This window comes from Arabidopsis lyrata, assembly GCF_000004255.2.
Source record: "Arabidopsis lyrata subsp. lyrata unplaced genomic scaffold ARALYscaffold_2, whole genome shotgun sequence".
Taxonomy (NCBI): domain Eukaryota; kingdom Viridiplantae; phylum Streptophyta; class Magnoliopsida; order Brassicales; family Brassicaceae; genus Arabidopsis; species Arabidopsis lyrata.
Genome location: NW_003302554.1, coordinates 10,176,784 through 10,188,931, shown reverse-complemented (window position 1 = coordinate 10,188,931; position 12,148 = coordinate 10,176,784). Strand labels below are relative to the sequence as shown.

Here is a 12,148-nt window from a genome sequence, read left to right as displayed (position 1 = left end):
TGCGACTGCTTGTAACAAAACAAAAAAAAATCAAGAAAGAACCAAAATTTTGTTTGTTAAATTCCTATTATGATCCATCCCCACCAGCAATAGAAGTGAAATTTACTTTTTGTCTGTCATGCATTATATCACAAGTACATGTAACAATTTACCTCAAAAAATTGCACATAAACTGTGTAGAGTATGAGGAAAAAAATATGTATAGAATAGCATCCGAAAACAAAGATATAGATCACACATTAACGTGCCGCTGGAGCCATTTCAGTGTTGAAACTTATGTTCTGATCCACAGACTTCATTGAGTTTGCATCTTGGCTCCTTATTTTTCTGATGTATTCAGACATTCAAACACTCATTTAGCTCATGAACAACCCGGGACATGTTTGGTCTCTCTGCGGATGAAATGTGAACACATGACATTGCTAATTCAATAGCTTTCCAAGTAGAGGTTGTGTCATAATCTTGATGGAGATTGGGATCCATAATAATTTCGATATCACAATTTGCAAGCATAGCCTTGGCCCATTCTACTATATACGCCTTTTCTCGAGATTGGTCAATCACAAGTTGGCCACTCATGATTTATAATAACACAATCCCGAAGCTGTAAACATCGCTCTTCTCTGTTAACCAAGATGTTTGGTAGTATCTGCAAGAAAACCACTCTTAAGATGTACTTTTCTTAAACCAACCCATGAAAAGACTTGTTTTAAAATTGTACTTACTCGGGATCAAGATATCCAGGAGTTCCAGCAACAACTGTGGATACATGCGTCTCATTTCCTACGAAGGATCTTGAGAGTCCAAAATCAGCTAGTTTGGCTTCAAATTGTTTACCCAACAATATATTTGTAGTTTTGATATCTCTATGAACCATGGGGGGTTTGCACCCAATATGCAAATATTCAATCCCTTGTCAAAATAAAATCTTCACATATTAACTAAATGCCTTGATCAAAAGAATATAATAATAATAGGAATTCTGACAATTTTTACAAACATAGTGCCGATTCAGACGCTATTTTAAGTCTACTTGACCAGCTCAAAACAGAGCCAGAACGTTTTCCTGCAAAAATCCACCAAATGGTAAAAACTTCTTGGGACATCAAAAAGCCTAATTAGGCTTCAGAGAAGTATAGAAAAATATAGTGGTAATATTTACCCGAGAGATGTTCTTTTAAGTCCCCATTTACCATGAGCTCGTAGATGAGAGCCAAGTCATTTCCTTCTTCACAATATCCAATTAAGCTTACTAAATTTACATGGTGAACTCTTAGAAGTAGTTCAACCTTAAAAAAAAAAAAACCAAATGATTATATTTATATAATAGGCTCATTATCTAAAAATGATAATGTTCGGTGTAAGATTTTGGCATAAGTACCTCTGCTTTGAATTCCTTATAGCCTTGAGATGAAGAATGAAATAGGACTTTTACAGCTACTTGTTCATTATTTAGTAGACCATATACAACACCAAATCCTCCTTTGCCCAAAACTACTCGAAAGTTATTAGTCATTTCCTTGACTTCTGAATAAGTAAATCTTCTATTTTTTAATTCGAGCGACGGGCGTATAACTGCATAGGGGAAGTTAACCGAGTTCCATGAGATTTCATGCTTTTGTTAGGAGCTTATATTTTTCTCTTGTAAGTACCTTTCCCAGCTGATTGCTTTCTCCTTCTTACAAGGACGATGAGAACTAACCCGATTATGATAATGACCGCTGAAGAAACTGAGGCAACAACTAGCACAACAGGGAATTTTGTACCACATGCCACACATAGCTTTTTATTTCCTTCAAGGCTATAGAAGAAAATGTTTTTAAAGACATCAAATAGAAAACCTATGGATAGTGTCATAGAAGGATCATCTAAAGTAAATCTTACAGTAGCTTTAGCCCTTCCTTTTTTCTATCAAGAAGGGCTCGAGGAACAGAACCACTTAGATTGTTTCCACTTAAGTTTCTGTGGGTGTGAAAGATACATTAACAAAAAAAAAAAAAAAAAAAAAGATGGAAGGCATTAAGTATTTATTTTTTCATATAATACAACTTACATGACCAACAACGATTTCATCTTGGCTAGAAATTCAGGCACATCTCCAGTTAAATTGTTTTTTGACATGTCCCTAGAATTTGTTAAGACAACAATTCAAACTAAAATTTAATATATTCGGAGAATAAATCCTTCACTGTATCTAAACATGGAATTACTTACAATTCTTGAAGCTGAGATAGATTTTGTATGCTAAGGGGTACAATTCCAGTTAATCCACTTGAAGACAAATCTCTGTTTAAATGATGAGATAACTCTTAAATCAGATATATTCAAGGGCTTAAGTTTTGATACAAGACTGGTTTGAGTGATCTTACAATGCTATGATTCTTGGTGGTGTGGACATGTCGATAACACTACAACTTAAACCAATCCACATGAATTGTTTAGGGACACATGGATCACCCTGCCAACTGATTCTATTCAAACCCCTTGTAGATTGGATATTCCTAATGGCAATGACTGAAACCAATGAAACAAAATACCAAAAATTAATGTATGTGTAAATCCAATATAAGTCTTATATGCATAAAATTACATGGTTGTATACCATCATTTTGATTTGTTGGATGTCGGCCACATAAATGTAACAATAAGTTTGATCATCAGAGATGTCCAAACTCCAAGTAATGGTCATTTTCTCACTTGCATTAGTGGGTATGGCTGCGGTCTTAAATGCATCTAGTGGCGGGTCATAGCCATCAGAAGAATCACTTACCTTCAAGGTTGTGTTTATTTGCGTCCATTCCGGCTCGAAGTAAGGAAACCAAATACGATCACGGACATCTTTTGGATATATAACTGCCAAAATTTAAGAACAATAAGCCCAAAATTATAAAATCATATGGTAGCCTGGTTAAGTTGTCATACCGTAAACTTTCATTTGAATTGGTAAAGTAGAGGCGGTCTAATCTTTTCAAGGAATCAGTTCGAGCAATATAAGTATTATATTGCAAAGGTCTTAATTCTATGGCTGATATCATTGGTGTACTTGTCCCTGTCTTGACGAGACATATCTCTAAACTGTTAGACCTTGTTATGTGAATGATCTCCTCAAGAGCACCTATACCTGATATTTGCACATCTACGGTTGTCCAAATATTAGGACCGAGATAGAGGTCAAATCTTGGAGAAGTATTAAGACCGTCGTAGTTTCCATATAGAAACACAGTCCTGATTAAATACTTAGTGTCTTGCTTGACACTCAGACTATAGCAGTTTCGTATTCCATCTGGAATTGGAAAGTATCTCAAAACTGTATATGGTGTAATAAAGTGTTTCTCCAAGTACTTTTCCACTTTACCAGTTTTTCCTCCGCGGGTGAAATCGGCATCGGATATATATGTTAGAGTGGTAACTGAGTCGTTATAAGGAGACTCATTTAAAGGTAATCCACAATCCAAACTGATGAATCCTAATATGACCAAAAAAGAGGTATTTTCATTTTAGAAAGTCTTAAGAAAAGGATTAAAGGCTTAATACATGAACAAAACATATAAGAAAAGGAGAAAGGTAACAAGATTACCTTGTTGATAATTTTGAGATTCGACAAGATTTAAGATGGAGAAAGTTGCACACACAGCAAGCAAAATATTGTTGCGAGTCTCCATTCTTGACTACTCCTCGGTTTCACGACCAAACCAAAACTTAACAACTACTTAAGTTTTAAAACATTATGAACATTTATGAAAACGTCATCCTTAAAAAGACAAAACTGTAATTACTTTTTAAATACAAATTGATGAAGATGGAACGAGTAATCTGTTGGAAGTCAAATTGTGTTGGTGGAAGAACATATTTTTGGATCGATCTGCCACTACCTAACCCTTTTTGAAATATTAAAACCATAGCTATTGGAAATAATATCTCACATTGAAATTGAGAAGGATATTAAATAGTACTACATATAAAAAGATATTGGACAATCTACTCATTGCCAATTAGTTTTGAATTGAAGCTCATAATTTAATATAGTATTAGTTTTTGAGTTCAAAACCCATAATTTAATAATAATGTTATAACTTATACTCCCTCCGTTTCACAAAGAGTGTCGTTTTAAGGTTTTATTTTTGTTTCACAAAGAGTGTCGTTTTAGATTTTCAATGCAAAATTTAATGATTTTTTATGTTTTATGACTATTAGTATTCTGCAGATTGTTTTACTATTGGGCAGATTGTGTTTAAGTATATAGGTAATGATTTGTTTAGAAAAAACAAAAAATTTAATGTTTTCTTAATCTGTGTGCAAAACTCTAAAACGACACTCTTTGTGAAACAGAGGGAGTATATAAAGTTGGATATTAATTTATCCGCTTTACATTTGCACAATGTGAAACTAAAAATAAAAAGAAAGTTGAGAATTAACCCTTGTCGCTTTGAAATTTGGCACGAAAATTTGTACCGAACCGTGTCATATCACTTATGTAAACAACATTCCTGAAGAATGATTATTTTGAGATATATTTAAAGCTGTTGAAAAAAAAAAAAACTGGACATTAATTTCTAAACGCAAATTTATATAGATGATCAACTTATTTTTTATAACTAATTTTTTTTATCTAATTCCGGAAAAATGGGTAGAAAAACCCTCACCTTTCATAAAAACATATTAAAAACCTTCAACTTTTTTTGTGGGTTTTTAAACCCTCACATTTTCATTAATGGTAAAATAAACCCTATTATTAATAAACTCAATTTAAATTCAAACAAATAGATATATTAAAACATAAATAAACATAAACAATTTGATTTAGGATTTTTGTCCTAAAATTCTCGTTTACAATTTTTTTCTAAACTGAAATTATTTAAGTCATGATGTGAAAAAGTTAATTAATGAAGTTGTATTTGGTTGTATTACGAAAATTCATTAACGTGAAACCAAACAGACTTTGTTACGAATGAAATATAAATTCTTATACCGAACCGAATGACTTTATATTAATAAAGGTTTATTTGGTTCGATCACACAAATTTACTAACGTGAAACCAAACCAAATTTTATAATACTACGAAAAGTACATGAATTTCTACATTAAAATATTTTCATTGGCCGAAGTAAATAAGATTTACTAACAGTTAATATTTCTATATATATATATATATATATATCACGATATATTAAAAATATAATATAAATTATATTTAATTAAGCATTATTTAACTATATTATTATCTAAAATCTGAAAACTCGAACAAAAAAGAAAATCAAATGTGCTATCATATAAATTTTTGTAGTTTATATAACATAACTTCTAATGGTAACAAAAATAATTTGTCTAATCTCAACTAAATTGTGAATGAATTTTGATAGCGTAAAAACCTTAATTTTAGAAAAAAAAAAATCGCAATCTCATATTTGAAAAAAATAATCATAAATTAAATTGTTTTTGTTTATTACTGTTTAATATAACGATTTAAAAGAAAATAAGTTGAGTGTTGTAAACTGTGTCTTTCATTAATAGAATAGGGGATATATATACAAGGATAATAGCAGGATACAGAGAATAAGGTAAAACCCTAATGGGCCGTGGGCCGGTTATGGAGTCCATCCATATGGTTTATAACACTCCCCCTTGGAAGACATAACCGTGCCCAATACTAAACCGGGATCTGTTGAACTTTGACCTGACCGTCCTTCTGTAATTCATGAGTGAAGAAGAACTTGGGCAGAATATGCTTCGTTCAATCCCTCTTAGTGTAGCCATCCTTGAGTTGAGCAATACATGATGCGTTGTCTTCAAATATGATGGTCTTTGATGTAGTAGTAGATGCGCCTTAAGGAAGGCTGCCTACGTACCCTTGGAAGGGATCAAGCCACACATAGTTCCTTTTCATTGACCATACCATAATCTGATCTTATGAATATCATGTATTAGTAAATCAAACTAAACCAAAGCAAACTGGACCTTCTTTGGTTAGATCAGTATAGAATAAACCCAAGTAAACAACGCAGGAAGAATAGACTTTAAAACTTAATCAAACCTTCCTTTAAACCTTTCCAGTGCCTTTGGGTTGATCATCAACTAAATTTAGACAGGAGACTCACGGCAAAACAAATGTTTGGTCTAGTGTGTCTAGCCAAATTCATTAGAACTTCTATGGCACTGAGGTATGGCATTTCCGGACTGAATGGATCACTATCCAATCTGAGGCTTCTCACCACCATTGGGCCTGGTCAATGGGCGGGCCTGATCCTTATTAAATCTCCTTGAGTACTCTTTCAGTGTATACCATTTGATGCACAAGGATTCCATTATTCACGTACTCAGGTTGTAATCCCAAACAGAACTTAATTATTGCCTAGGTCTTTCAACTGTTTGGTCGATTACTCAGAGGTTTAAATCATTCATATACACTGCTATGATTACAAATCCTTTGTTTGCAAACTTCTTGATAAAAATACATGTACTGATGGGATCATTTATAAACTTCTCTGATGAGATATTCGCTTAACCGGTTATACCACATACGTCCGCTTTGTTTGAGTCCATATAAGGATTTGTCCAGCCTTATGCAGTGCTGTTCTCGAGAATCTTTCTTATCTTTGAGCTCAATACCCTCTGATAATCTCATATATTATCCAGTGGACTTATATAAATATGCAGGCATTACATCCATTAGCCGCAAATCTTTCTCTTTCATATAGCCAGACTTAGCAAAGATTTAAATGTCTTAGCATCCACCACAGGGGAGTATATCTCCTCTATTTCTGGTCTTTGTGTGAATCCTTGTGCGAAAAGCCGTGTCTGATATATTACGCTTTCACTATGTTTATTTCACACAATCACAAAGACTCATTTGTCCCACTGGCTTTACATTGAATGGTGTCCTTTGTATTGGACCAAACACATTCTTCTTCTTAATGATTCTTAGCTCCACGTTTTATGGTCTTGTACCATTTTAATCAATCAGGTCTTTGAGTGTACTCTAGTATAGACGTGGGCTCCTGATCCTCATTCATTTTAGTTTCTACCTTGTGCGCAAATATATTATCATTGATGTCGACATCTTTTCGGTTCCATTGTATTCTAGACATGATATAGTTTATAGAGATCTCTTTACACCTTCAGGACTTTGAGGTTTAGCATCCCAAACCTCATTGATTGGTACCTTAGGGTTATGTCTATTAGCCGGCCATGTCAATGGTTTCTTGAACCTTCTCGGTTTCCCTTGCACCTTTCTTTGATTTCCGAGGGTTCTTGTCTTTGGAACCTTTTGGGTCTACCACATTTCTTACGTGTTGTAGCCTCTGTAGGAACTTGATTGTGTTCCTTGTGAACATCAATACGTATTGGTGCATTACAAGTTGGTATGTGTTATAAAACTTGTTGTTCTTATTGATTAATGAATGAGGTTTCAATACATATTTATACATGACAAGGGGAGACAAATCCCCATTGGGCTAGTAAATCCTAAAGCCCAAAAGCCCACTAAGTATAACATAGACCGTCATAAGGAGAATTCTCTAGAACATGGACATGGGCCTTCTAGAATATGGATTAGGCCCACGGTTATGGAGTCCATCCGACCATGCGGTCTACAACACTCCCCCTTGGATGACATAACCGTGTAGATGCCAAAGGATCTCAGTAATACGCTTGGGGATGCTGCCTCATTAAAACCTTACCAGGAAAACCCATTGGGATAAAACCATGGTGAAGGAAAAAGAGTACAACACGTATTACTCCCCCTGTTTTGGTCATCCCTGAAAGTCCTTAAGTCTCCGCATCCCAATTTGATGCGTGAGCTTCCTCAATGTTGATGTTGGTAATGCCTTGGTGAAGAGGTCGGCTGAGTTGTTGCTGGACCGAACTTGTACCACTCGAACTTCTCCATCCCTTTGCAAGTCATGCGTGAAGAAGAACTTTTGGTAGAATGTGCTTCGTCCGATCTCCCTTGATGTAGCCGTCCTTGAGCTGAGCGATACAGGCTGTGTTGTCTCCTCATATGATGGTCTTTGATGTTGTAGTAGCTGCGCCTTGAAGAAGGCTGCCTACGTACCCTTGGAAGGGATCAAGCCACACGTAGTTCCTATTTATTGACCATGCCATAATCTGATCTTACCTGCATTAGCAAAACAAACTAAACCAAAGCAAACTAGACCTTCTTTGGTTAGATCAGTATAGAATAAAACCCAAATAAACAAACATAGGAAGAATAGACTTTAAAATTTAACCAAACCTTCCTTCAAACCTTTCTAGTGCCTTTGGGTTGATCATGAACTAAATTTAGACAAAGGAGGTTCACGGCAAAATATATGTCTGGTCTAGTGTGGCTAGCCAAGTACATTAACGCTCCTATGGCACTGAGGTATGGCACTTCAGGACCGAGAACTTCTTCCTCGTCCTTCTTTGGACCGAATGGATCACTATCCAATCCAAGGCTTCTCACCACCATTGGGCTGCTCAATGGGTGGGCCTGGTCCATATTGAATCTCTTGAGTACTTTTTCAGTATATGCCTTTTGATGCACAAGGATTCCATTATTCACGTACTCAAGTTGCAATCCCAAACAAAATTTTGTCTTGCCTAGGTCTTTCATCTCAAATTCTTTCTTTAGATATTCGACTGTTTGGGCGATTTCCCCAGAGGTTCCAAGGATGTTCAAGTCATCCACATATACTGCTATTATCACAAACCCTTTGTTTGCAAATTTCTTTATGAAGATACATGGACTGATGGGATCATTCTTATAACCTTCTCTGACTAGGTACTCGCTTAATCTATTGTACCACATGCGTCCACTTTGTTTCAGTCCATAAAGTGATTTGTTCAGCCTTATGCAGTATTGGTCCCGAGACCCTTTCTTATCTTTATCTTTGAGCTCAATACCCTCTGGTAATCTCATATATATTATCCAGTGGACTTATATAAATATGCAGGCATTACATCCATTAGCCGCAATCAAGTCTTTTTCTTTATATAGCCAGACTTAGCAAAATTTAAATGTCTTAGCATCCACCACAAGGGAGTATGTTTCTTCATAATCTATCCCCGGTCTTTGTGAGAATCCTTGTGCTATAAGCCGTGCCTTATATCTCACGCTTTATTATTCTCATTTCTCTTTCTCACAAAGACCCACATGTGTCCTACTGGTTTTATCCCTGAACTTAACTCCACGTTTATGGCTTCTTTCCATTTTAGCCAATCTGATCTTTGAGTGCACTCTAATATAGACGTGGGTTCATGATCCTCATTCATTTCAAGTGCTACCTTATATGCAAATATTTCATCGATGTCGACATCTTTGCGGTTCCATTTTATTCCAGACATGATATAATTTATTGAGATCTCATTATTATCTATCCCTTCAGGACCATGAGGATTGGCGTCCCAAATCTCTCTATTCGGTTCCTTAGGGTCTGCCGCGGCCATGTCTATGGTTTCCTTCACCTCGTTTCCTACTACACCTTTCTTTGATTTTCGAGGATTTTTATCTTTGGAACCTATTGGTCTACCACGTTTCTTTCATGTGTTAGACTCGGTAGCAATTTCATTGATTCCCTTTTGGATATCAATACGTACTGGTGCATTACAAGCTGGTATGTACGTTTTTGTAACTTTCTTTGGGTCAACAAAGGAATCTGGCAATTGATTAGCTAGCTTTTCAAATGTATAATCTTATGGACCTCTGATTCTCATGCCAGAGTCCGAGGATCTTGCCAATTTAAGGATGTTTGATTCCATTATATTTCTTTTATTGTTTTACCCAGCTTGTTCATCTCTCCACCTAAAGTAGGAAACTCGGATTCATTAAAATGACAATCCGCGTATCTAGCCTTAAATAGATCACCCGTAGTTGGCTCTAGATACTTAATAATGGTGGGAGAATCAAATCCAACATATATTCCCATCCTCCTTTGAGGTCCCATCTTTGTTCTATGTGGTGGAGCAATCGGTATATATATACGGCACACCCGAAAGTCTTTAGATGGGATATGTCTGGCTCATGACCCATGAGTAATTGGGATGGTGAATATCTATGTTCACTAGATGGCCTTATGCGTATAAGTTCTGATGCATGTAAAACAGCGTGTCCCCAAGCGGCTACTGGAGTTTTGACCTCATGAGTAATGGTCGAGCTATCAATTGAATTCGTTTAATGAAGGATTCCGCTAATCCATTCTGTGTATGTACATGTGCCACGGGATGTTCCACACTTACCCCCATGGACATACAGTAGTCATTAAACGCTTGGGACGTGAATTCACCGACATTGTCTAGACGTATAGTCTTAAGCGGAAAATCTGGAAAATGGGCTCGCAGTCTTATTATCTGGGCCCATAACCTAGCAAACGCTTGGTTTCTAGTAGATAGGAGACAAACATGCGACCATCTTGTCGATGCGTCAATGAGAACCATAAAGTTTCTAAACGTCCCACATGGTGGGTGTATTGGTCCACATATATCCCCTTGTATCCTTTCCAGAAAATTTAAGGTCTCTTTATTTACCTTAGCCGGTGATGGCCTTATAATGAGTTTCCCTTGTGAACATGCTTCACACGTGAGATTCTTAGGGATAACTCTTTTCTCTTTTAGGGTGTGCCCCTTTGAATTTATCATAAGCTTACGCATCATACTATGACCCGGATGGCCAAGCCGGTCATGCCATAAAGTGAATTTCTCGATGAACTCTTTGTTCATTGCCATATTAGCTTTGATCATATCGATTTTAGCATAGTAGAGACCAGTGGATAATGCGGGTATAGTCTCTAGGACTTTCTTATGTCCTTGGGTGATCTCTTTGTTCCCTTCACCCTTTGTTTCAATATGGAAACCATTCAATCTTATATCTTTGAAACTTAATAAGCTCCTCTTCGAGCTGGGTGAATATAAGGCATCGCTTAGTTCAAGATGCGTGCCGTTTGGTAATAGAATATGGGCTTGGCCGTAGCCCTCAATAAGATTTGCTATACCCACTATAGTGCTAATATTGGCATTTTTATTATGAGATTTAGGAAAATATCTCTTGTCTTTTGTGTGGCTCCACTATCCACCACAATTATGTTCTTGTCCTCGGCCATTTCTTATATGGACAAGAATCATGTTCTAAATATAAAATAATATAAAATAAATTCAAGCAAATAACAATCAATGAACACATAAAATGCAAAGAAAAACATAGAGGTTTTGATGTCGAAGTAAGATTTATCAACTTGATTCTTTTATGCAATGATAATAGACTTTTAGGATCAATTAAACCTAAAACACTATCATGTCGTTGTAGTATTTTAGGGTGTCAATCCAATCTAGTGCGATGCAAACAGATGAGATATGATCAGAATTTGCTAAGTCAAGCCAAGCAGAGAGTTGTTGTTTTCTAACAATCCTAATGCGAAATAACAGAAATGAAATGAAACCGAGATGCAAACTAGCAATAGCAGGCAGTTGAATAATAAAGCAGGTAAGATAGCAGGCAATCAAATGGATGAGAGATTCCTAAGGACAGGGTAATCGAATAGCGTGGTCTCCTTAATCTATTTAGACGGTTGACAAAACTTCACAGAAGCTATCCCTTGACAACAAGTTCAAAAGCAAATCAATTCACCACCGTGATAGAAATTCTCAAGCAGAGCTAGACACAGACCTAATCACCATTAGCGATCTCTAACTAAGCAGGCAATACCGAATCAACTTGTTAAAGCCAATACCCGCTCTAAACGGCCAATACCTTGGGATAGAGACGAGTATCTCTGGAATTAGTGGATCAGACATTCCATCAAACACCTTTTGGGTGCGGGAATGTCTGGATTCATTTTCCAGTTGATCAGAAAGGAACAAGCAATAAGCGCAACTAATCCAGAAGGGATTCAAACAATCTAAACTCAACCATCTAAATCGACTAAGACAACCACGACTACTCTATCCCATCCTCAGAAATACAATTCACTACTCAGACATAATCAAAAACAATAGCAATGAAACGATTGAAAACATGATAACAGGAAATGATAAAGACTGAAACGAAAACTGAATTATAGAATACTTCAAAGCAAATACAAAGTCGCAGGAAGAACACACTGCGGCTACGAAAACAAGTCTAGGTAAAAACTGAAAATAAAGACTGGATGCCCTAGGGAAAACCCTTAGGGGCTGCTT

The 12,148-nt window shown here is 36.1% G+C and overlaps 1 protein-coding gene across 1 annotated transcript; it reads right to left on the bottom strand.

The window, feature by feature from the left end:
• Window positions 1-992: 992 nt before the first annotated feature.
• On the bottom strand, window positions 993-3,679 carry LOC9323037 (probable LRR receptor-like serine/threonine-protein kinase At1g07550). The gene is made up of 11 exons (XM_021010039.1): window positions 3,578-3,679; window positions 2,930-3,466; window positions 2,698-2,853; window positions 2,370-2,514; window positions 2,215-2,286; window positions 2,054-2,125; window positions 1,885-1,962; window positions 1,684-1,801; window positions 1,382-1,615; window positions 1,163-1,289; window positions 993-1,066 (listed from the first exon to the last, which is right to left on the bottom strand). The coding sequence occupies exons 1-11, from the start codon at window positions 3,660-3,662 to the stop codon at window positions 993-995; spliced, it is 1,698 nt and encodes a 565-aa protein (XP_020865698.1). The 5' UTR covers window positions 3,663-3,679.
• Between the last annotated feature and the right edge of the window lie 8,469 nt (window positions 3,680-12,148).

What these genes read in the sequence shown, in the direction of transcription:
- LOC9323037 (XM_021010039.1), bottom strand. Translation starts at nt 3,662, where the DNA reads ATGGAGACTCGCAACAATATTTTGCTTGCTGTGTGTGCAACTTTCTCC. An exon ending in CTTTACCAATTCAAATGAAA is followed by an intron (nt 2,854 to 2,929) that starts GTTTACGGTATG and finishes AAATTTTGGCAG; the next exon opens with TTATATATCCAAAAGATGTC. An exon ending in CCACCAAGAATCATAGCATT is followed by an intron (nt 2,287 to 2,369) that starts GTAAGATCACTC and finishes TCATTTAAACAG; the next exon opens with AGATTTGTCTTCAAGTGGAT.